The sequence below is a fragment of the Symphalangus syndactylus genome, chromosome 4 (genome assembly GCF_028878055.3).
Source record: "Symphalangus syndactylus isolate Jambi chromosome 4, NHGRI_mSymSyn1-v2.1_pri, whole genome shotgun sequence".
Classification (NCBI taxonomy): Eukaryota; Metazoa; Chordata; class Mammalia; order Primates; family Hylobatidae; genus Symphalangus; species Symphalangus syndactylus.
This window is the reverse complement of record NC_072426.2, coordinates 124,962,935-124,989,261: the sequence shown is the minus strand read 5'-3', so window position 1 is coordinate 124,989,261 and position 26,327 is coordinate 124,962,935. Positions and strand designations below refer to the sequence as shown.

Genomic DNA, 26,327 nt, shown 5'->3' with positions numbered 1-26,327 from the left:
TTAGGGAGGATTCCCTCTTTTTCTATTGATTGGAATAGTTTCAGAAGGAATGGTACCAGTTCCTCCTTGTACCTCTGGTAGAATTCAGCTGTGAATCCATCAGGTCCTGGACTCTTTTTGGTTGGTAAGCTATTGATTATTGCCACAATTTCAGAACCTGTTATTGGTCTATTCAGAGATTCAACTTCTTCCTGATTTAGTCTTGGGAGGGTGTATTTGTCAAGGAATTTATCCATTTCTTCTAGATTTTCTAGTTTATTTGCATAGAGGTGTTTGTAGTATTCTCTGATGGTAGATTGTATTTCTGTGGGATCAGTGGTGATATCCCCTTTTTCATTTTTTATTGCGTCTATTTGATTCTTCTCTCTTTTCTTCTTTATTAGTCTTGCTAGCGGGCTATCAATTTTGTTGATCTTTTCAAAAAACCAGCTCCTGGATTCATTAATTTTTTGAAGGGTTTTTTGTGTCTCTATATCCTTCAGTTCTGCTCTGATTTTAGTTATTTCTAGCCTTCTGCTAGCTTTTGAATGTGTTTGCTCTTGCTTTTCTAGTTCTTTTAATTGTGATGTTAGGGTGTCAATTTTGGATCTTTCACTTTCTCTTGTGGGCATTTAGTGCTATAAATTTCCCTCTACACACTGCTTTGAATGTGTCCCAGAGATTCTGGTATGTTGTGTCTTTGTTCTCATTGGTTTCAAAGAACATCTTTATTTCTGCCTTCATTTCATTATGTACCCAATAGTCATTCAGGAGCAGGTTGTTCAGTTTCCATGTAGTTGAGCAGTTTTGAGTGAGTTTCTTAATCCTGAGTTCTAGTTTGATTGCACTGTGGTCTGAGAGACAGTTTGTTATAATTTCTGTTCTTTTACATTTGCTGAGGAGAGCTTTACTTACTTCCAACTATGTGGTCAATTTTGGAATAGGTGTGGTGTGGTGCTGAAAAAAATGTATATTCTGTTGATTTGGGGTGGAGAGTTCTGTAGATGTCTATTAGGTCCACTTTGTGCAGAGCTGAGTTCAAATCCTGGATATCCTTGTTAACTTTGTCTCGTTGATCTGTCTAATGCTGACAGTGGGGTGTTAAAATCTCCCATTATTATTGTGTGGGAGTTTAAGTCCCTTTGTAGGTCACTCAGGACTTGCTTTATGAACCTGAGTGCTCCTGTGTTGGGTGCATATATATTTAGGATAGTTAGCTCTTCTTGTTGAATTGATCCCTTTACCATTATGTAATGGCCTTCTTTGTCTCTTTTGATCTTTGTTGGTTTAAAGTCTATTTTATCAGAGACTAGGATTGCAACCCCTGCCTTTTTTTGTTTTCCAGTTGCTTGATAGATCTTCCTCCATCCCTTTATTTTGAGTCTATGTGTGTCTCTGCACGTGAGATGGGTTTCCTGAATACAGCACACTGATGGGTCCTGACTCCTTATCCAGTTTGCCAGTCTGTGTCTTTTAATTGGAGCATTTAGCCCATTTACATTTAAAGTTAATATTGTTATGTGTGAATCTGATCCTGTCATTATGATGTTAGTTGGTTATTTTGCTCGTTAGTTGATGCAGTTTCTTCCTAGCTTCGATGGTCTTTACAGTTTGGCATGTTTTTGCAGGGGCTGGTACCAGTTGTTCCTTTCCATGTTTAGTGCTTCCTTCAGGAGCTCTTTTAGGGCAGGCCTGGTGGTGACAAAATCACTCAGCGTTTGCTTGTCTGTAAAGTGTTTTATTTCTCCTTCACTTATGAAGCTTAGTTTGGCTGGATATGAAATTCTGGGTTGAAAATTCTTTTCTTTAAGAATGTTGAATATCAGCCCCCACTCTCTTCTGGCTTGTAGAGTTTCTGCTGAGAGATCAGCTGTTAGTCTGATGGGCTTCCCTTTGTGGGTAACCCGACCTTTCTCTCTGGCTGCCCTTAACATTTTTTCCTTCATTTCAACTTTGGTGAATCTGACAATTATGTGTCTTGGAGTTGCTCTTCTCAAGGAGTATCTTTGTGGTGTTCTCTGTATTTCCTGAATCTGAATGTTGGCCTGCCTTGCTAGATTGGGGAAGTTCTCTTGGATAATATCTTGCAGAGTGTTTTCCAACTTTGTTCCATTCTCCCCGTCATTTTCAGGTACACCAATCAGACGTAGGTTTGGTCTTTTCACATAGTCCCAAATTTCTTGGAGGCTTTGTTCATTTCTTTTTATTCTTTTTTCTCTAAACTTCCCTTCTCGCTTCATTTCATTCATTTCATCTTCCATCAGCGATACCCTTTCTTCTAGTTGATTGCATCTGCTACCGAGGCTTCTGCAATCTTCGCGTAGTTCTCGATACTTGGCTTTCAGCTCCATCAGCTCCTTTACGCCCTTCTCTCCATTGGTTATTCTAGTTATCCATTCTTCTAATTTTTTTTCAAAGTTTTTAACTTCTTTGCTATTGTTTTGAATTTCCTCCCGTAGCTCGGAGTAGTTTGATCGTCTGAAGCCTTCTTCTCTCAACTCATCAAAGTCATTCTCCATCCAGCTTTGTTCCGTTGCTGGTGAGGAACTGCGTTCCTTTGGAGGAGGAGAGGTGCTCTGCTTTTTAGAGTTTCCAGTTTTTCCGCTCTGTTTTTCCCCCATCTTTGTGGTTTTATCTACTTTTGGTCTTTGATGATGGCGATGTACAGATGGGTTTTTGGTGTGGATGTCCTTTCTGTTTGTTAGTTTTCCTTCTACCAGACAGGACCCTCAGCTGCAGGTCTGTTGGAGTTTACTAGAGGTCCACTCCAGACCCTGTTTGGCTGGGTGTCAGCAGCGGTGGCTGCAGAACAGCGGATTTTCATGAGACTACAAATTCAGCTGTCTGATAGTTAGTTCCTCTGGAAGTTTTGTCTCAGAGGAGTACCTGGCCGAGTGAGGTGTCAGTCTGTCCCTACTGGGGGGTGCCTCCCAGTTAGGCTGCTCTGGGGTAAGGGACCCACTTTAGGAGGCAGTCTGTCTGTTCTCAGATCTCCAGCTGCGTGCTGGGAGAACCATACTCTCTTCAAAGCTGTCAGTCAGACAGGGACATTTAAGTCTGCAGAGATTCCTGCTGAATTTTTGTTTGTCTGTGCCCTGCCCCCAGAGGTGGAGCCTACTGAGGCAGGCAGGCCTCCTTGAGCTGTGGTAGGCTCCACCCAGTTCGAGCTTCCTGGCTGCTTTGTTTACCTAAGCAAGCCTGGGCAATGGCGGGCGCCCCTCCCCCAGCCTCGCTGCTGCCTTGCAGTTTCATCTCAGACTGCTGTGCTAGCAATCAGCGAGACTCCGTGGGCATAGGACCCTCCGAGCCAGGTGCGGGACACAATCTCCTAGTGTGCCGTTTTCCAGGCCCGTTGGAAAAGCGCAGTATTAGGGTGGGACTGACCCGATTTTCCAGGTGCCGTCTGTTACCCCTTTCTTTGACTAGGAAAGGGAACTCCCTGACCCCTTGCGCTTCCCGAGTGAGGCAATGCCTCGCCCTGCTTCGGCTCGCGCACAGTGCGCTTCACCGACTGTCCTGCACCCACTGTTTGGCACTCCCTAGTGAGATGAAACCGGTACCTCAAACAGAAATGCAGAAATCACCCGTCTTCTGTGTCGCTCAGGCTGGGAGCTGTAGACCGGAGCTGTTCCTATTCCAGGGCCAGCCATTGTTGTAGGTGATGGGCATTAGCAGTGGTCAAGAGAGACTGTAATTTGGATGTATTGTTTTCAGACCTAAACACAGGTTAACAAAGATGAAAACACAACCAGATAAACTGGCACAGTATAAACACCACATTTGTTTAAGGAGGTCTCAAGAGGGTGGGGAAGGAGGATATTACTAGAATTAATCAACCTATCGACTGAGTAGAAGTGATATTGCCTGTTCAACTCCCTACCCATCCCAGAAGGCACAGTCTGAGAATAAATGAATTTAAAAAATAAGTTTTCAAATAAATTTAATCAATAAAATATATACTGAAATATCACATAAAAATTAACTTACACTTCAAAGATTGTGCAGTTGACAACTCCCCCAAATCCCCCAACCCTCAGGCCAAACAAGATAAAAAGAAACAAGAAAAAGGTTGTAACATGAAATTGACTTGTTTTGCTCGGAAATAAGATTATAAATTAATTAGTAAATCAAAATCTTGACCTCTCATGATAATCGTGGTGCGCTGCAGGCATCACGATGAAGGCAGGGCTGTCTGCACTCCTGTGCTTGTGACACCTAATACTGTTCTCTCCACGGCACCGGAGCACCCCTTTGTTCAGTATATGCCTTTGTTACCTCTGACTCACGTCGCTTAAAGAAAGACCAGTTTTGGAAATGTTTTTTTAAAGCATACTTGTCAAAACGGTGATGTAAGAGAATAAAATCCTTGGAGGCCTTGATTTGAAGCTGTGAACCTGTAGCCTACCAAGGACAGTAAAAACATTGCCATTGTGAACACTGCTCCAGAAGCAGCTGAGGAACTAGAAAAAAGTGGACACCCCTCTATCACCAATTCAGCGACTCATGCTTCCTGGCTTGCACAGTTGCTCAGGACTTCCCTGAGGGTGATGAGAAAGGTGCCCCTCTTCCCCAGCCCAAAAGGTAGGCAGAGAAAGGTAACCAGTTGTGTGGTTCATTTTGGACAGGCATGAGGAGGTGGCTTTTTAAAAAAATGTGTTTTAAAAAAGTTAGTTAGTGACAGAATTTTAAGAGACTATGTGACCTTACCCGGGAAGCCAGGTGCCCCACATCCTGTTGCGGTCCTGAAAACTACTGGGTCTAAAGTAACATGATTTTCACTAAACCTCTCTACAAGACAGTAAGGCTGAAGCAGTTCTCTCCTCGCTCCGCAAGTCTGAATTACAAATGGGCAAAGGTGGTCTGAGACTGGAGTCTGACAGGATCTTTATTTTGTAAGAAAGGATAAGGTTCAGTTTCGTTTTATAAATTCCGTTTTCACCAAAAGTTCTGGCTTCTTGGTGACTAAACCTTACAGAAAGCATCGAAGATCTTTCCAGACCATTTAAAATTAAGGGCTTACTTAAAAGGGGGTGCAGCCAGATAAGGACATTTACCAAAATTATGTCGAGTGCAAGCTGTATTAAGGACTGATTATTCCCAGAGGAAGATGCCATCATTAAAGCACTTGATTTGTCCAGGCTGATTCTCATTCAGCTCTGACAACTGCCTGTTGTCTCGAATGCCAGCTTCTGAAATCCTGAAAGCCAAACCTTGTAAGTTGATACCACTGCTGCTAGGAAAAAACCAAAGCATAGCTCTGACTGAAACCCTATGAGATATTCTAAAGATATGTTTACATTAACACCCCAAAAAATTCACAAAGATGGCTCTGCTTGTAAAGGGGCCTCAGTGAAATACAATTTTACATTCTTGCATGAGTGTGCGTTTAGTCTGGTCTACTGGTTCACTCTTCAGGGAGAAATCTCATTAAAATGTATGAGTTGGCACCACAGGTGATGCCATTGCCATCTGTCAGGAATCCACACACCTGTAGGCTGGGTATATAATGCTGAGGCTCTGACTAGAAGTTGGGAGTGTGCTGGAAAACTGGCTCTGCCCCCAGCTGGCTTGAACCAGCTCTGCCTGGTCAGGCCCAAACCCTGTGTTCTGTTGCCTGGGGAGGAGGTTGGAGGGTTCTGGTGGGAAGGCAGGAATGTGCCAGCCCTAGCACTCTGCATGCTACCTAACAGAGGGAATATTCAGTAAAAGCTCACTTACTGTATGAAACAAATTAATGGACAACCTTTTGTGGGGCCCTTTTGAAGAGACACTGGTGATACCAACCACTAGGCTTCTACATTCTGGGTCATCTGGGTCTAGAAAAGAGCTGTTTAATCTCTGTCCAGGGTTACACATCAAAGTGAACTTCTGTTCCTATCTTTCAAGGTGTAGGCCTAGGCCTAGGAAAAAGAACCTAGATCATTATTGCACCAAAGTAAGGATATTTTAGCTGAGCTCCCCCACCCCACGTACATTTTAGTAATTATTGCTAAAATAATTACTAAGATGGCCTTGAAGTTTCGGAAAGTACACACCCTCCTTCAGCTTGGAGTTGGTTAGTTCAGGACACAGCTTATGGCCATGACCCGCTATTTTATATTGTATCTTTCATTTCCATTGAATTTAGTTGCATAGTTTCTACATAGTGACTATTGGGGAAAAGCCACCAGATCTATCTGAAAGGCCATATTCTTTACCCATTACCAAAAGCAGCATGGAAGTGGCTGCCATGCCTCTTCAGCAGGTTTTAGACAAACATATTCATGGATTATTTGCAAATAGAGCTGACCCTTGCTTGTGAGGTGAGAAGCATCTGATTGAAACCCTTAGTCAAATAGCTTAGCAAGAGTCGTGTAAGTAAAGATTGTCAACACCAAATTCCCTCTTTTAAAATATCCACAGGGCAAAAAGGCGCCTTGTTACAGGTGGGCCTTTCATAGACTTGTCCCAATAAAAAGTCAGCTGACACAATAAGCAGCACAGACTTCTGCAACCTCCACTCCATGAAATTTAATCTGGCCTAAGAGCTTCCATCACCTTTGTTGGGTTCTGAAATGATACAGTAAATCTAAACTCCCCGAAAGATGCCTGGAATGCATGTTGAAGTCATGCTGACAGGTCCTATTGGCCGTCTTACTTGTGTAGGTAACAGTGAACTAGGTTAACTTAAACGTTTTAAGACAGGAACAAAATTCACAGTGACCCTACGAGCTAGGAAAGGTCAGTCCTAGCTAAAATCATGATCAGTTTTAGGATTCTAGGTGCAAGAGGTCAAAGAACTGAAGGCTTCCACCCACCTTGTCCCGGTCATTCTTTTCCCTAAAGAACCCCTGAAAATCTTTCACTAAAGTCCTGTTTATCCAGTTAATGAGCTGCCAGGATAATCTGTAGTCCCAAAACAAGTAATGGCCTAATAAATGCCTGAATATAGAGAGGATTTACTGAGGCAAAATTATCCTAAAAGCCATTCTTAGTCTTCTGAGAGCTCTTTCTAAAGCATTAGGTTTACAATGGTCATTCAAAAAGAAGGGGGGGTGGGAAGAGTCAACTTCACTGTCTTACAATGTTTCCTCAATGATGTGATTTAAGGGTGGAACATAAACTGGTTTGACAGTCTTCTGTTTTAAGCTGTTACTTGATGGAGAATTAGTGTTGTGTGATTTATAGACTGATGGCTGAAGCAACAAGGGGCCCAAAATATCATCTTAATGACTTAAAGCTGATGTGGCATCAGCTACAAGAGACTGCTGTTTCCAGGAAGAGCTCACACTGCAAAGCAGGCTGCCTTTTGCAGCAAACCACACGACACCAGCCTGAGCCAGTGACTTGAAGTAGCATGTGCAATAATAGCTTACCTTCAGTAAAGTGTTTCATAAAAATGGCAAGCATGACAGACAGCCATTTCAGTAAATACAGGGGTGGTAATTAGCAATTACATTGAACTGCCCTTAAATGAGAACTGGGGCATATGCAGATACTGAACACCATGCCGGGATCGTTTAAAGTTAAGGGCTTACTTAAAAGGGGGTGCAGCCAGATAAAGACAGTTTACCAAAACTATTATATCAAGTGAAAACTGTATTAAGGACAGATTATTCCCAGAGGACGATGCCATTGTTAAAGCACTTGATTTGTCCAGACTGCTGTGGCTGTGCTTCCCTCCAGAAGACAACCTAGACACGCTGATCCAGATTCAGAAGAGCAGCCCATCCACAACCCTAAATCTCAAACAGACCTGGGAATCCGTCCACATGACAGCCACAGCCAAGCTGATTTGGAGACACTGGAAACAACTTTCAACCCTGAGTACCCACTAGCTGCCAAAATTAAACAGGCAACCCCAATATTCATGTAGCCTGTTTCTAGATTCTGTTCATAAGAGGATGCTTTCCTGACAAGACCCTGGCTCCATGATGTCTTATCCTGGACAGAAACTAACTATATCTGACCTAAATAAAAGCTGCCTGCTAAGGAAAGGGTACTCCTGATGACCTATAAAAATACTGAATGCATCCTACCTAACACCTGACAGACATCCACTCCAACCTGAGCACATCAAAGTATTTTCCAAAATAATACTCCACAAAATGGGGACCACTTCACAATTCCTCTAAATACCAGGGAAAGGAGGTATCTAATGGTAAAGAAAAATCACATCTCTAACTGGCTATTCCAGCACTCCCATTTCATGGTTGGGAAGTTGTATTTTACCAGCCATGAAATTACGTTTTAGGCTGAACCTAACTTGGAATTTCTTTGTGTAAAATTTTAAAAAACATTTACTTGGCCATTTCCAAAAAATCAATTTTAAATATCCCAGTGCTCTCATACATTTTGAACCACAGAAGTCACTCAGTCTGGAACTTTAAGTCAGGCCCTGAATTATGAATTGAGGTTAATGTTGTGATACTCCGGGAACTCTTGGCTCCCTCACCTTTCCTGCCCAGGCCAGATGCAGTGATGCCAGCTCAGGGGCTGCGCCAGGGGGCGATACCCACGGTTTCTCTTCCCCTACATTCTTCCAGCAAGGAGCACAGCAACTGGTGTAGGAGCCTGTCAACACAGAGAAGTGTGCACACTCGGACCATATCTTTAAGCATGCCAAACATACTTAAGATTTTCCCCCCAACTCATTACAAAAAAAGATATTTCTAAGGGCTTGCTGATTTACTTTAGGACTGGAATATTCTACTTCATTGCCAATGATATTTTTCCCAACAAGGAGTTCCCATTCTCACCCACCCACTCCCTGGTTTCTTCATATCCGCCTAGATCAATGTTCACTCCCCCAAATCGTGCAGGATTTGCTCTTCTCCCATGGATAGACTCAGTTCTCTGCTGTTTTTCTTTTGGCATGTCCATGTCACTCCCTAAGTAACCCACTCTCAGTTATTTCACTCAGCCACATGGGTTTTCCTATTCTCTCTACATCCAGCTCCATTTTCTGACTTCATTTTGCAAAACCATGGACAAAAACCTCTGAGGACTGTAATGGATTCAGAAACATGAACCAGTTTCCAAATCCAAATAGGAAGTTGGCATTATCGTGTGAGTTTGCTGCCAGCACCCCAGCATGGGAAGTTACATTCTCCTGCCTGTCACTGCGCACACCAGTCATCTCTGTCCCCATTTAAAGTAAGTCTACTTCAGGCTGGGCCCAGTGGCTCACACCTGTAATCCCAGCACTTCAGGAGGCCAAGGTGGGACGATCACTTGAGCCCAGGACTTTTAAGACCGGCCTGGGCAACATGGTGAAACCCCGTCTCTACAAACTATACCAAAAAGTTAGCTGGGTGTGGTGGCACGTTCCTATATTCCCAGCTACTCAGGAGGCTGAGGTGGGAGGATCACTTGAGCCCAGGAGGTTGAGGCTACAATGAGCTGTGATCACACCACTCCACTCTAGCCCAGGCAGCACAAGACCCTGTCTCAAAAAAACAAAATAATAAAGTAAGTTTATTTCAGTACCTATTGAAAAAAACAGTAAGAGGCACAAAATCAATCTTTTCCCAAAGGAAACTTTCCACAAAGGGGACCATGGTGTTCTACAATGCAGAAATATGGATTCAAGAAGAATCAACACCACCACCAGATAATGGAGAAAGGTGTAAATCAAACTACAAAGCTAAAGAGTTCAATTTCCAGATATGGCGTTAGCATTTTATGACTTTGTAAGTCCAAACAAGAAGATAAATACTTGTGCAAAAACAAACTTAGAGTATAATAAATTACAGCCGAACTTCCATCTTCAACTGTTCCTCTATCTTAAGCTACCTTCTTTTCTAATGGAGACTTGTGGGCTGTGCAAATACAACCAGACATCAGGAAGCCAGGAGCAGGCCAGTCTGCTGTGCCTCATCCCTTCTGGCTGCTGCACCACAGCTGAGCAAACTATTTGTCAAGACAAACAGAAATGTACAGTGAGTAGGAACCTTTGGTGTCTTCCTTGGACTATGAAACACGAAAGCAAGGCTGGTTCCTAACAGCTCACCCTGCCCAGGCCAGGTCTCCTGTTGTCATTTCACAGGCCAGCTCTCAATTTCTCATTCACTCAATACAAAGCTGCTTCAAGATTCCTGAAGCACAAAAGGGCCTCCACTGCTTCACAGCATTGCAGGTGTGGTTCTTCCGCCACTGCCCTGCCTGTGCATGAGGGGCCTGATTAAGACCAAACCAGTGCTCCTGAGGCACAACCACCAGACCTGTGGCCGCCCTCAGGGCTCCACAGAGATGCCCACAAGGAACAGAGAGAGATGAGCCTTCCAATTTCCCTCCAAACAGGCAGGCTCAAGCTCATTACTTGCTTCGCACCTGCAGAACTGGGCCCAAAATAGAGGGGGCCACTGCCCTGCCTGTGCATGAGGGGCCTGATTAAGACCAAACCAGTGCTCCTGAGGCACAACCACCAGACCTGTGGCCGCCCTCAGGGCTCCACAGAGATGCCCACAAGGAACAGAGAGATGAGCCTTCCAATTTCCCTCCAAACAGGCAGGCTCAAGCTCGTTACTTGCTTCGCACCTGCAGAACTGGGCCCAAAATAGAGGGGAGTGGAATTTAATATCCATAAAAATCAGTTGTTTATGGTCTCATTTTCAGCTCACGATTATTCTGTTTTCCCCTCTTGGTGGTGGTTTAACATGGCTGTGGCTCTAAGTATAATCCTGCCTCTTGGAGCAGGCTGCAAAGCAGTAGAGGGACACTCATACAGCATGGTGGGGCGTTCTAATGAACCCCATTACTCGGAAGCCAGCATTTCCATGCAGAGTGAGTCTCCAGCAGGCACTTGGCTTTGCAGGGCTCCAGGTGGCCTGTTTGCATTTACATCCAAGATCCTGAAGTGGGCTGTACAGTTCCTGTTTCTCTACAAAGTACAGCTTATTAGCAAAAGGGAATAGAATTTTAAATAATGACCAGTGTTTTTATGGGCTGCATTTAGTTTATGTCCCCATCCCACCCAGCATACCCTCCCTGAAAAAACCCACTATGAAATGGCTTCACAAGTTAATCAGTTTGTTTTTATAAAACACTTATAAAAATAATGATGGTTGTCTTCTTACATATATATGTGATACCATCACTTCTTCATCTGATCAAACTCCTAAAAACCAAAGTAACAGTTTGCATAGGTATACTTAATTTTGTGCAAATCTTACTAATATAAGGCCATCTTCAGTGTTTAGGTAGTGTCATGCTGATTAAAGTAAGCTCTCAAGAAATAAGAAAAATTATCTGCATTCCAAATTCTCTCCAAGGACATCCGACTTCCCAGGCAGATAGCTGAGACCAGTGGCTCTGCTGGCACCATAAGGCAACACACGCTGGGGATGACACACGTCCTGGAAGTAAAATCCAAAGGGAAAGATGATATGTGCTTTCGTGATGGAGGCAGGAGGAGCTCCATCTTTACTCTTCCTTTATAAAACAGAGGCCAAAATGCAGGAGGCAACAGGACCATTCGCAAAATTGCAGGTGTACAATCTTCCTGAACCCCAATATTTGCTCGGTGTGATCACTGAACCCCAATATTTGCTCGGTGTGATCTGAGCTGCAAGATGAGTAACTCAAAGGGATAGGAGAATGACAACCAAAAAAATATAAGGAGGAAAAACGGAGCAAAGAAAACTGCCAAGGGAGCAACCAGCTTATGAGACTTACATTCTATATATAACATAAGGTGGAAAGGCCCGGCTAGAGAGAGAGAGGAAAGATACAGAAAATTCCCCTCCCCACAAATCAAGTATTGTCAGGTAACATTAAAGTAGAAATCTTTGTAAGCAGCTTTGCATTTAACATTCAGTCAAGACACTAAAACCTTACAAAACAAGAACCTCTATTAAAAAAAAAAAAAAAAAAACAAAGAAGCTAACAGCAGGAGTCCTCAAAGTCACCCAAGATCTTGTAGCACAGAATGGAGTGTTCCTGGGCCAAGGCCGCCAGCTCCTTCAGGAACTCTGGGAAGAGGGCAGCAGCCAGCATGGGGTTCCTCACCGGCAGGGGCAGGTTGGGGGGTGCCTCAGCCACCCTGGTTCTGTGGGTCAGGAAGGGCTGAAGCACTCTTGGAGGTCCATCCAAAAGGTTCTTGCCACTTCCTGTCCTGGAAGCCTCCTGAATGGGATCTGAAAGCAGAAAGAAAACCATCATGGCGTCCCTCCATAGCCTTCCCATCCACCCTCTTCAGTGGAGCATGTGTTTGGGGGCAGAGTTGCTGGAGAGTATCTAGTTACGAGTGCAGTTCCTATAATGCACTAAATCCTGAAGATGCAGCCCTTGTGCACTCCATGACACACATATTTGCCCAACAGATATCCTCCACCATATAGCATGTGATATGAGACTTTCACCCAAAATTCCTTCTAAGGAACTTCATGCAGAAATCATGGCAAGAATATAGGTTTGTCAAGAATCCTCCGTGCCAGAATGTGGAAATGGGGGAAACTGACAAAGGCATCTCCTGTCATTGGCTTATTAAGGGGCGATGAGCAGTCCCGCCTGCTCTCCCAGCCTCCCATGCTGGGATGACTGTTCTCCCTTTGCCGATTAAGCCCTGACAGCACAGCATAGCTCCAGCAGGGAGGCTGGGTGAAATGGGTCACTCCAAGCTCTCTGCAGCAGGTGCTCCAGCCTCTCGGGCTCCCCAGTGACCTCCAGTCTTCTGGCAAGGACCTCCAACGTTTTACATAAAAGGAGAGCGGGAGATTCCTTGAGATCAGCAGAAATAATGGAAGGGAAGTTGGGTGCTGGTAAGACCAGACTAAGAACTTCCTGCAACCATGGGGAATTAGTAGCAGCAAATGGCTTAGAAGCCTACCTTGAAGGAGGGTTTCCATCTCAATTTCAATAACATAGGCCTAAGATGAGTTCAAATTTTAACATATCCAAGTGATTTGCATTTTCCTATCAAATCAGTTTTTACTAATTAAAATGGTTCAACTTCCCTATTTGATTCCTGAACATCACCAGCCCTCACATATTTGTAGGAATTATTTATGCCTTCCTCTGCCCCCTACCCAAACAATCTCATTACTCCTTATAAATCATTATATTCAAGTTCTTCATTATTTTGGCTGCTTCTTAGAATTCAGTACCATTTTTCAACATTCTTCTCAGAGTGTTGCTTAACTACAGTACTAAAAATTCTTGACATTTGTAGTACTTTCCACATCTCACTACTATAGTCTTTAGTGTTAAAAAAAAAAAAAAAAACTTCCACTTGACTGCTTTAAATATCCTTTTAGATTAAGGCTTATCACAGCTTTAATGCCATAAAGAACTGAGAATCTGTCTTCTGCTACCTTTCAGCAGAAATTCATGCCCCAGCAACAGAGTGAGCACAAAAGTGTTGATGTCACTGAGGTACATGTCAACCTTGGAGAGCACCCCTTCTCATCCCCAACCCTAGCTCAGGACCTGTCACTCTCCAAAGCACCCAGCAAAGCTCACAAAGGAAGCTGGCCTGCATTCCAATGGGGACTGGGACACCGTGGACCTACTCCCAGACCGAGACCTGCACTGTTCATGCTTGTTCCTCCACCTAGAATTCCCTGCCCCATTCTCTGCTCACCTAAATCTTACTAGCCTTAGAGGCATTATTAATTAGCACAGTGGTTAAGACCACAGAGTCTGCCACTCGCTGGCTGACTTCAGGCAAGTTGCTTTACCTCTCTGTACTTCTATTTCCTCACCTGTCAAAAGCTATTCATAGAGTTGTTATAAAAATTAAATGAGTCAATAGGTATAAAGTACACAGTGACCTCTGAATGGGTGTCAGCTACCACATCATCCTCATCAGTACAGTTGCCACTAACTTCACAATGAATTTCCAGTTTCCTGCCCCCAGAAGTCATTCCTATGGTCTTTATGCCTTCCTCTGCCCTCTACCCAAACAGTCTCATTCTAGCCTCTTCTCCATGTTATTGACCAACTAAGGCCTGCATCGCCCTTCAGCCTCACATTGTTTATGTCTTATCACCTCTACTAGACTCCAACCTTTCTCAGGGCTGAGCCCTATCTGATAACATGTCTTTAGCAACCCCTAACACACTTCTGTACTCATAGAAGCTAATAAACATTTGCTGAATAAATGAGTGAAGGAACTGATCTCATCAGTCTTCCCTACTCCTCATTCTCCCTGCAGCTGCTCATATTCCTCTCCCCCATTCTCCTTCAAATTCATTCATTCTCTTCTCCCCTAAAAAGGGGTTTTGTGACTCATTTGTCTAGCTTGATCTGTGAATAAAAAGTGTCATTGCTAAGGCTCATTTACCCAGTATGAATCCAAGAATCAGAACTGTCTTCACTAATGAAGGCAGGAGAACACCCAGAGAGGGAGACCAGGGGCTGGCTGGGAGATCCATAGCACGATTCCATCAGCGGCGGTAGCACATTGACCCGGGCTCCCCTCCGGGGTCTTGGCCTTTCAGTGTGTCACCAAGCACCATCAAATTCTCCATTCAAAAGCAAGCAGACCCGAGTTATGGTCCCTACCTGGCCACCAGCTCATCATAAAATGTCTGTTTCCATCTCTGTAAACTTGGGACATTACCTACCTGATCTCCCTTCTACAGTCAGTGCCCAGTAAAAGGGCTCTGAATATAAGTAAATACAGTGAACTGTTACTCTATGGTTTGGAAAGTATTTGAGTCGAAAGAGAAAGGCATGGCAAGTGGCTGAATCTCAGAGACCAACAGCCTCAAGAATAATAATGTGGAACTGGGAACAGGACGCCGCTTGCTCTGGAGCAGCAGCCACATAGACTTTTACTGCTGTTGGAAGCATTAGTGAGGAGGCTCGTTTTTCACCGGGGCTGCCAGGAGGTGAAGGGAATGCAGGGCCTGCATGATGGAGCAGCTCTGGCTGCAGGCGCCTGAGTTACGCCCCTCATAAAAGGGTCCAACAAGCATGCACGAGCACCTGAAGAAAAAGGCAGGGCAGAGGTAAGTATAAATAAATGTCAGAATTAGGAATGGCTTCTGAAATGTTGCTCTGGGTCTGAAAAGCTGCAACAGAAGGTTTTCAAGACTAATACTGGGAAGATTTCAGAAGTGAGGAGAGAGATATGTTACGTGTTCATCTCCCTGGCAGCAGCATTAGGCAAAGGGCAGAGCACACAGACACTTGGAAACCCAAATATTTGGCCCATTACCATAATTGTTCATTGTAAATTGCTCTGTATCCCAGTGAGAACAGGCCTCCCAGATTTGACTCATTTACAGGAAATCATGTCACAGTAAATGCTTCAGAAGTCAGCTTTGTACAAGGGGACAGGAAACTCTCATTCTGTCAGTTAAAGATGCTTTAAGTGGGGGAAGAGTATGACTTGGCTAACCTGGGAAAGTTAATCTAAAAAAACTCAAGTAAAAGAAAAATGTTATATCCAGAGAGAAGATTCTTACAGGTCAGAGCCCTGGAGTGTCACAGACCTTACTTAAGGAGCATGAAACCCAGCTAACTAATCTGACAACCTTAGGCAGTGAGAACAAGTTCCCCGGGCACATATTTTGCAATCATGGCCTCCAGACACTCTGAAACCAGGACAAGCCCAAGGTGTGAGTGACCCCGACCCTTTCCCTGAATGTGGGGGTTAAGGCTCAGTGTACCCTGAGTATCTAGTGTACCTCAGTATATCCAGGTTGGTCAGTGTGTACACTCGTCTCCTTGAATTAGCTAAGGCACTTGGGCTGAGGCACTTGAGTTTCATGATCCTGGCTGAATACCCTGGACCTCTAATTTTGGCTTCCTTAATGAAAATGAAGCTAATGGTACCTTTTTTGCCCTTTTCAGAGTGCTGTTTGATAATGAAAATTGACCGCCTGAGAAAGCACCTTATCAACTGTAAAATACAGTGAAGACCAGGCCTTGTCTAGGAGACTGCAGAATGCCCACAACTTGTTGCAGCTCTTCCCATCAAGAGGTGGGGTGTTTGCTCCATTCTTCAATCCGCACTGGCCCTCTGTCTTGCTTTGGCTAACAGAATGCTGCAGAATGGACCTTACGTGAGCTGAGTCTGAGCCTCACAAGATTTTCTATGCTTCTGCTCTCACTCTTGGAGCCCTATTAACTGTGACATGGACCAGCCTGGGCTAATCTGCTGGATGGTGAGAAACACCCCCATCACCCCCATCACTCCAGCCACAGCCACAGATGTGAGTGAGGCCATCCTAGACATCCAGCCACCCACTGATGGCAGACACACAAGCGAGTCCAGGCAAAATCTGCCTGGCCCAGATCAGCAAAACACCCAGATGACCACACAGATTCATAAGCAATCATTAATGGCCTTGTGTTAAGCCAATGAGTTTTCGCAGTGGTTTATTATACTGGTAATTGGTGCACCTTCTCTCGCAGGGTGGGTGGCAGCAGCATGCGCCCTGTTCAGGAGGAACACAGCTCACGCACTGACCACCCATCTGTCTAAGGAGGCCACACGGCACCCGAAGTCCACCTTCCCACGGAGATGCCAGGCTTCTTTCCCTCCATGAATGCCTTTGCCTGCTCTTCTCAAAGCCCGACTCCTCACTTTACCAGTGGTACATGGCCTACCTTTCTTTCAAACCCTACCTTGCAGTACCCTAAGGACTCATCGCAACCCAAGTTCTGGCTTCAGCTAGAAAGCACCTAAGAGATGGAGAACAAATCCTTCATTTAAAAGTCAAGGGACATTGGGCCTGTGAGGTAAAGCGACCAAGATCAAATAGCTGCACAGGGGCAGCATCAGGCCTTCAGAGTTCTGGGTTCTTTTCAGCTGCTTTGAAAGGTGGAACAATTGCCCTGAGTTTCATTTCTGCTGCTCACTGCCAATCTTGTTTCTGATCACTTGCCTTTGGCCCAGGACTGAGAGCCTTACTCTCTCCATTGTTCATCTGCCACAAAGAAGCCTGATTGGTCTATGGAAAAGTAAAAGCCAGTGCAATATGGGGCATTCCTACTTTGCTCCTACCAAGGCCTAAGTGACAGCTCAGGGGACAATGGTCAGCAAATCAGTCCAACCAGAGCTTAAATAAGGTAAAGCAGCAGTGGTGCTCGGGGGCCTGGCCAGCCATCCTCAGTGCTCCTACTAGCACCGACCCATGCCCCTGCCTCCACTCCTCACTCTGCCAGGACCCTAGCCTAACACCTCCTCTAGAGCCCATAAAAAGGCACTCTCAGAGATTTTAGGCTGAGCACAAACTTTACTTCTCCCAGTCCAAACCGTTTTTTTTGTTTTGTTTTTTGTTTTACCTCCTAGGGCCCTAAAGCACACTTATTTATGGCCCAAGAGCCTCTGAAAACATAATAAAGAGAACACATGCCCTCCTCAGGACAGGCTGCCCAAAAAAATGACTCGGAGAGTGCATACAATGCCTCTTTCTGACCCATGTGTGCCGTGTGATTTATTCTAGCCTGACAATATCCTACACGTCAGCTCCTTGCAGGCACCACTCTCAGTTAAAAAAACAAAATCCCTTCTAGACCTTCCACAGAGGAAACAAGCCAGGTATGAGCAAGGCAGACCTTTCTTTAGGTTTAAGAATGCTAAGAGGTGGTTCCTCCCTGTTGCATAAAAATGAAAATATCTCTGAATGCTTCTAGGATCCAGAAGCCAGTGCAGCATCTGTGAACTGAGGCTAGTAGGCTAGGGACGTGGAGGAGGAATTTAAGGAGGGGTGCGGTGGAGAAACCTGGCTTACCTTTGGTTAGTGCCGCAGGGGTCATATCAGACATGTCCACACGGAAGAGCAGGTATTGCTGGGCTTGAATGAGGAGTCCTGGGAAGTCTCTCTCCACAGAAGCAAACTGTTCAATCTTGTTTTTCACAGATGCGAGGACCTGTCAAAAACAGCATTACTGATGTTAATGCCTCACCATGAAATTCCACTCCCAGTTATCAATATATCTTGCAGGTATCACCCTCCTTATGGGAACTATTATGATGTTAGACATTTGCTCATTTTTAACGGCCTGGGTGTTCTGCGTAGGGCACCGTCAAAACATCAAACTAAATGAAGCTCTACAGTTTGTCTAGAATAATCTACACAGTGAGCTTAATAGGACAGGGAAGGAAAGCAAATGAATTAGAGCAGAGGAATTTTTGAAAAACAAAATAAAGAGAAAGAGATGCCCTACAAATTAGCACCCACAAAATCAACAGGTGTGGATGTGGGTTCAGCTAACATACCTGATAGAGAGAGCGGACACTTGGCTGGAAGACCATGTTGGTGTTGAGCAGAAAGGAACGCAGGAGTGGCTGGGGGTAGCTGGCTAGCTGAGTAATGATCCCAATAAGCAGCAAATTAACATGTAAAGAGTTCTCCAGCATGTTCTCCAGCTTTGACAGGACTACGCTGATGAATGGGCCTGCAGGAAGAACACAAGGCTTCAGGGCTGGCTGAGCTCACAGGGATGCCTTTCCCTGACAACTGCAGAAGCATCAGTGCCACATCTCCCAAACCACTACGGGCCCACAGGTGCAAGCCAGACACAGCAAATACGGCCGCGTTTTCTCCTGCCTCGAGACCAAAACAGAAAACAAACCACCACGGCAAAAAGAAAACAGAAAAATAGGCATGGCTACTGACATTTTGACTCCCTGAGCAGTTTTGATACTTATTAAAATTATCACAGACCTCGAAAAAAAATTTAACTTTTTAAAATTAAAATATGCTTTTCTATATCATTCCTGTATTTCTTGGGGCTGCCAATGCTTAAAACATGACAGCCATCATCTCACGATGCACGGACTGTATGGATGGTAGGGTTTCATGTAAGCACCAGGGGCCATTAAAAGTCTTAGTAATGAAAAATCTCTGTAAAGAACACCAAAAACGCACAAACTATGTTTATCAAACAGCAACACTGTGAACAGGGGTTGCCTATCCTGAACAAGCACACTGAGAAAAATTTGGTTTTGTCAAGTGTCGTAATGTGGAACAATAAAAAAAATAGGTGAGAGGTGGAGGAGCCCCTGCTTATAACCTTAGTAGCCTTGGCAACTCGTAACCACATCTGGATTTTCAGAGGAGAGAGAAAAGGGTGTCAGTTTTGGGAGATACAGTTCGGCATGTCATAGATTTCTTAAAAAAGAAAATCCGTATGACTACAAAAGCAGTCATTTAAAAAAAGCAGTTAAAAAAATTAGTCATACAAAAGTGGTCCGTTAAGAAAAAATAGGCAAAAAGAAGTTTCTGCTACTTTGGGTCACTAGAAAATTAATATGCTTTGAGTTCATTGAGGGCAGGGAAAACCAAAAATAAATCTGGCATTAATAAACTTACTTGAAGATACTTTAAATTTTTACCATAAAAGTGTTCTGTTAAACACAATCAATGAGAATTTTGCATTTCCCTTGGTGGAGCTATTGATGATGCTACTAAACCGTGGCATGTTTATAACGAAAGCACACATCCCTTGATAAATAAGCCATGCCTTATGAAGATGTCACCAACATTAATACGAGTGTAACAAAAACATACTTCATCACAAGATGCTTCATTCAGAAGCCCTGGTAGCATAAGAGAGTAAAACCCTTTGCAAGGAACAGAAGCTGTGTGTGTGGAATGGGAACACCAAACCGAAACCTTTACCACACAGGGGAGGAACAGGGTAACTGCAATATCCCTGTCTCCAGGAACACTAAGGATGTCTCTAAGGGATCTCAACACAAGAGGCACCATCCCCTCACGTATGGCATTTAGCCTCAACTTCCCCATCCTTGGGACGGGAGGCAAAGGTCTTTAGTCACTTTCCATGACATAAGAGGTCAATGAACTCTTCAGATAGAGACTCTTTGGAGATGCTTACAAACAACTGGGAGACTTGCCAAACACATTTGGAAACTCTGGATAGGGACCCCAGTTTGAAAGCAACTAATGGTTTTCCCATAAAGAACCCCAGAAATGTCAGTGGTAACTCTTAAGGCATCGCAGCACAATTCGGCCTTCAAGGTAGATCTAGAGGGGGAAGGCTGCTGTCCTCAGCTTCCTCTCACCTGCTCCCCTGCAGTCCCTGGCTTAGCATGCATTTCCTTCCAGATGGAGCAAAAGCAGGTGAATTAAGACATACTTAGGTGGGCAGAGTCTTCTGTAAAACATATGACCCTAAAATGATCCCTCAGCTTCTCTTCCCCAGTCCCAGACTGTGACTGGCCACATCTAGCCATCATACAAACTCTAAACTGCTGACCATGCAGTGACCAGGGGAGACCATCCACAGGACATCACTACTATAAGGGATGAGGTGGGGGGGGCACATGAGCTTGAATCCCATGCCCTGTGGAGAGGAAGATCATGTCATCACTGACCTATGTGAATGACGGAATATCATTAGGTCAAGGCCAGTAGACTGTAATGATACAAATGGAGTCCACTTTGACATTATAATTAGCATCTGCTAATGAAATGACTCATCACTCCTTGGGCATGTGCAATTAAAAATGTATTAAAACTTTCAAATTCCTACTTTATTCTTAGTTTCTAGCACCAAAAAAAAAAAAAAAACCCTGCTTAACAAAAAGTGTGAGGGGGATCTGGTAAGCAGCTGAAAATCAAAAGGCTCAGCACAATTCAGGAAGCCGCAGGTGTTTCTGGAGGACGGCAGTTTTATTTTCTTCCCACATCTCCTAAGAGGACAGATAGACTCCCCGCCTCACAAAGTATTACGTTCTTCAAAATCACTGAGACTATCTCCACTGCCCCTCCTGTCATCCACTCACCACTCTCCCCTGTTCCCCTGCCTCCCTCGAGCCTGCACCCTCTTCCTGCACTTCCCCTGTCCAAGAATGGAGCGGCCATTGATTCTGTGCCTCCCTCGGCAAATTCTACCCTGGACATATCTCTGATGTAGACCTGAAGCTCCACCTCCCCTGCTCCACTGCCTGAGGTCAGTCTCATCTCCGGTCTGGACTCCAGCAACAGCATTTCTATGTGAATAGAGATTTAATTTAATTATTATTGAAAACATTTATTAATAACATCCTACCTGCCAGGCAATGTGCTAAGCACTTTTCATGTATCAACTCACTCAAGATTCAAAACAACCCTAGGAAGTATATTTATTATTTATCCCCATTTAAAGAGGAGGCAGAATGCTAAGTGAACCCAGCTTGTGAATAATAGAATTTTAATTCATACCACCTGTTCCAGTGCTCTTACCCAACACATTATCTTGCCTGCCAAGGAGAGAGAGGGAGGGGGAGAGAGAGAGAGAGACAGAGAAAGACCTAGTATTTTTAACAATACACCCTGGAGACCACACCTCGTGTCAACACATACAGAGCTGTCTCATCTCAAGACCACAAAATATTAGATTGCTAGGGTGTTGCACAAGCAAGTCAGTCTCCTACTGGTGGGCATTTGGGTTGTTTCCAGTCTTTTTCTATTCTAAACAATGCTGCAATGAACATCCTTGTATGTACACCTCAGCACACAGTGTGAATACAGCTCTGAGGACATTCCTAGAAACAGAATTACTAGATAAAAGCACTGGCACCTTCTGAATTCTGACACGGCAATAAGGGTGTGTCACTTGTTTTTCCTGGCACCAACCTCTCCCCACTCCAGTGCTCTCCCCACACTCCTACCAAAGCTGGCCTTTTCAGATCCAGTCACATCATTCCTCAACTTTAAACTCCAGGGGCTTCTTCAGTGCCAGGGCACAAGGTTTCCATTCCTCAGCTTGGCCCAAAGGCTCTCCATAAGCTGGCACCAACCAAGCTTTCTGCCCTTCTCTCTCACCTCCCCACCCCATGCGGTCATATCCCACAGGCTGGCAGGCTCTTCAGTCCCCTCCTGCTGTCTCCTCTGCCTGGACTATCATTCTCACCTGCTTTCACCTGGGGACTCCCCTGCACTGTCCACGCCCCTCCTCTGTGAGGCCATTCCCACTCCCCTCACTGGGTTCCCACTGGTCTTGGCATATGACAACTAATCATGCATTTCTCACTAAGAGAGTACACTACTTTGTTGGGGTCTCCTCTGAAAGTCTGTGAATTCCTTTAATGTTGTGTCCTTATTTCCTAGCACAGAACCTGCCAAACATCAGGGGATCAATAAAAGATTGCTGAACACATGAATAAATAAAATTAGACAAATAGAATGCTTTGATTTTGCTGGGAAGTGAACTCATTTCAGTGGAAATCAGATGCCCTGGAGAGAAGATGTTAAGCCTAATGCTACAGAACACACTCAGAAGTTTGGAAACTATAAAGCACACATACATGGAAAGAGAAATGTTTCCTAAAGCTGTGTACAAGGTTCAAAAGAGGAAAAAGGAAGGTTTTAGTGGCAATTACCTGTATGTATCAAAGAGCCTGCAGTATGTTTTGTCAGTTCTCAGGTGTATTATATGTAAAATACTGATGTTATTTAATAAGGTGTTGGATTAGCTTTTTTTTCCTTGCCCTGAGCTATACTTTCTTTCTTCTATTTACACATTTCCCAGGAATGAAGCTCCTCTGTAAGAAAGCTGCCATTCTAAAGAATAATATTCATGGCCATGGGTAGCCCAGATGTCCTACGAGAAGGCAAGCTGTGACATGCTAAGTTACTGCTGCCCTTTTCCCTCCAAGTGAACTCTTCCAGCTCCCCCTTCCCTGTCCCCCTTATCAACTGGGAAAAGTGAGATTATCTAATCCATTTTACTTATGATTGACTGACTGATTGAATTTTAATTAAAACTCATTCACACTGAAATGTTATCTCAACTAGAACCGCAAGCCTTTAATTGTGGAATTAAAAGCTTTCTTCCTGTATATACAAATCTTCAGGCTTCAGTAAATAGATGAATAAATATTGGAGAAAGAGGCTGGAAGAGCTCCTTGAAATCACATGAGCCTACTTGGCTGGCTGGACCGGAAGGCAATCTGTTTTCATCTATTTTGGGTTACTCCAAGAGGTAGGAGTACAGTCCCTCCTCACCAGGCTTCTCCTGGGTGCTACCTGTCATAAAATGAATAATGACCTCCCAGTATCTCATTCAGTCCTCACAGGAGCAAATGGAGGGCCTGGGATGCTAAGGCCACATGCTGCTAAATGCTAGAGCCAGGACTCAATCCCTGGCCTGGCTCCAAGGCCACTGTCACCCTCTGTTGCTACTATCTTCCAGCCCTTCTCCTTGCTACCTGAACACCATCCAGTGGTCCCACCCTGGCCTTCCCTGAGCTTAGTGAGCCCTCTCATCTATGGCGATTCCCTCTGCACCATGAGTTGTAAATGCAGATTTTGTTGGCTAATATTTAATGATGTTTTCTATCATAATTCCTCACCCTAATCTGCCTATCTTTAAGTCCTATCCTATCCCTTTACCTCTTGCAAGATTTCTACCTGTGGCTGGTGGTGTATCATTGAACACACCCACTCTTTCAAAGAGCTGTTAGTTGATGTGGGTCCATTCCACTTATTTCTGGCTAAAGATTTTGTAATTCTCTGAAATGAGCTCCCAGGCAAAGGCACAGCTAACCCCAATGCCTCTGATGTGTGCACAGCTACTGTCACCCAACAAGGACTCTGAGCACCTATTCTGTGCTCTGTTCACTCTTCCAGTGCTAGGGAAAGAGCTCCACCCTCACAGAGTATACATTCTACTGGGGGAGACAGTCATTTGTTAAAAATAAATGTAAATAAGTGCTAAGGAGAAAAATAAGTTAGTTACACTAGAATAAATGAAGTCATTAAATAAGAAGTCTGGATTCTTGTGTGGTTTAATCAGCCCTACTATTTTAACACTGACATATCAAAAGAAGTTACTAAGTAATAAAATCTAACCCCTAGCTTGAGAAATAAATAAGATAATCATTGCAAGAATGGCAAAATAAAAATAAAGCCACCCCTCCTTAGTCTTTACAAAAATATTTGCAGCCCTCTGTTAGACAAACTGATAATATCCCTTACCTTTTCCTATCTTCCTTTCCTGTTCCAATACATACAAGTACTTTCAAAAGCAGAAACCACAAAGCAATTTAAGATGGTCACCTGTGAATGGGATGCTTTGAGTCCTCACGGGATGGTGACTGGCAAAGGCAGCCTCATCTCTCCCGACAAATGGGGAAGGCACAGTCTCTACAGCAGGCGTCTCCGCTATAAAAGAGTCAAAGTCATCCTCCTTATCTTCTAGCTCCTTCTTCCCCTCCTCCTCCTTTTCTCCTTTGCTCTCTTCTTCCTTCCCTTCTTCCTCCTTAGTGAGAAGCAAGGGATCAGGTGTGGGGTAATTCTGTTCCATCAAGCCCTCGGCGCCGGAATCCAGCTCTTTAATGATTTGGTCATACTGGGCAATGAGATCCTCGCTCTCCAGGTTGGCGGCTGTCAGGTTAGAGCTGTGCTCTGCCTCAGGGGCAGGGGATGCTAACTCTGAGTTGGATTCTGGGGCTGCTTCAGGTTCCCTCTCTTGCTTTGGCTCCATGGGCACACTGTGAAACGGGTCTGAATTGTCCCTATTGCACTCCTCTGAATCTGTCTCTGGCTGGGTGCTAAGGAGGGGGCCGTTGTTGATGGGGACACTCTGAACTTCAGCCTGGGCTTCAGCTGGTGGCCTAGCAGCTTCCTCCTGAGAATCCTTCACGTCCTCAGAGTCCTTCTCAGCACACAGCCTGTACACCATCACATCATCCTGAAAGTCTGACTCTTCTATGTAGGACCCTTTGAAGAGCAGGAGGGCATTCTTCTTCATCTCCTGGATGTGCTTGGGGGGATCGATGGGTGCCGGGGAGCCTGAAACTTCCAGATTGTCATAAGGCCCTGGGGAGCCCACGTCAGCCCCTGAGGAGATTCCAGTGTCATAGCTGTCATCCCATTCCAGCTCTGTCTGGCTCTTGTCCTTTCTGGGAGACAGCTGAGGTCCCGTCTTCCTGGGGAGTTGTTGCGGGAGCCCAAACACAGGGCAGGCCGAGCTCACACTGCCCTCCTCCATCAGACTCTGGAGAAACATCTCAGGGTCGGGGGAGTCACCATCATACAGGGCGGACCAGACACGGCAGTCCCTCATGCAGCGGAGGATATTGGTGTGGGCCTCCCACAGGTACTGCAGGTAGCTGATGTCCAGGGCTTTCCCATACTCCACAATGCAGGCTGACTGGGAGAATGCTTCGGGGAATGGCTGCTCCACAGGCCCTGCACAGGAGGCAGAGGCCAGTTAGAACAAGGGAGGTGTGGGGACAAAGGTAGTGGATGGGGGTGTGACCCATTTGGGCTAAGACTGTGTCTTGCCAGCTACTTTGGGTCTAATTATGTCTGATTAAAATGACCTCTGAATAATATGGTTAGATTGTAAGAAGGAAAGATTAATAATAGAAACTCTACCCTCACGGAAGATAGAAAACCAATATAGCCAGTCAGATAGTGGCTATAGCCAATGGAAAGCTATTATCTGGTATGAGTCATTAGAGAAAGAAGAGCTGATGATAGCAATCTCTCAGGTTGTTGAGAGGATTAAATTAGGTAATACCTGCCACAGAGTAATAACCTTAAAGTTTTTTACTTTGAATATAAAGTGGAAGGCTGGTAATCCATGAATTTGAGAACCAGACTTTTTGTAGAAAAATCCTGGGTTTTTAGAAAAGACTATTAACTCATTCTGTCTTCCTGGGGACTATCAGGGATGTTGATATTATCAAATGGTCTCTTAGAGTAAAATCATATTCACTACAAAAGTCATTTTAACCTAAGAATGCTGCTTATGTTACCATGACTGCCTTTGATGTTAAAAGTTCCAACTTCACTACTGAAATAGCTGCGAAAATATCTTCCTATGAGTTTACATTTTCCCTCAAAAGAAAAAGACTGAGGGAAAAATATATAGTCTATCATTTCTTAAACATCTAGTATGCTGCAGGTGCTTTATCAATGCTATCTAAGTTAATTCTCCCAGTGATCCTATATGGTAGATATTATTTTCTCCATTTTCAGATAAAGAAATTGAGGCTCAGAGATGAAAGAACACCCAACCCAAATTGTGGAAGAGCGACAGTTCAAGCACAGGCAATTTCACACCAACCTCCATTCTTACGTCAGTGCCACATCTTTGCAAGCCTCACGTTCTCTTCATGCTCTAAATCTCTACCAGACTGGGTCAGAATTGAGCCTTTAAGGATACCCACTTCCAGGGCATTAGGGTAGACATAATCCATATTTTATAGCTCTACTGCTAAGCTAAAACGTTAGTGTTTATCTCTTATCTATGTTATGTAAAAAGACATCAAATACTACTACTAGCAGTATTTATTGCGCACTTACTATATACCAGGCAGTCTTCTAAGAGCTTTACATGTCTTCACTTGCTTTCCTGAGAATAACCCTTTCAAGTAGGTACTATTTTACAGATAAGAAAAAAAGTTTAGAAAACTTAAGTAATTTGCCCAAGAAAGTAGTAGAACCAAGACATAG

At 44.3% G+C, this 26,327-nt stretch overlaps 1 protein-coding gene across 4 annotated transcripts in view; it reads right to left on the bottom strand.

Annotated features, from left to right (window-relative positions):
• Window positions 1-3,902: 3,902 nt before the first annotated feature.
• FHIP1A (FHF complex subunit HOOK interacting protein 1A) overlaps window positions 3,903-26,327 on the bottom strand; it is a 270,913-nt gene continuing 248,488 nt past the window's right edge. For 3 of the 4 annotated variants that reach the window (XM_063638266.1, XM_055276115.2, XM_063638268.1), the window contains 4 exons: window positions 23,922-25,055; window positions 18,134-18,312; window positions 17,646-17,784; window positions 3,903-12,095 (listed from right to left, as the gene is read on the bottom strand). In XM_063638266.1, coding sequence (XP_063494336.1) covers window positions 11,842-12,095; window positions 17,646-17,784; window positions 18,134-18,312; window positions 23,922-25,055 — 1,706 coding nt within the window. In that variant the 3' untranslated portion in view covers window positions 3,903-11,841. The remainder of the gene's footprint in view (window positions 12,096-17,645; window positions 17,785-18,133; window positions 18,313-23,921; window positions 25,056-26,327) is intronic. The other variant, XM_063638267.1, reaches the window with a different exon arrangement.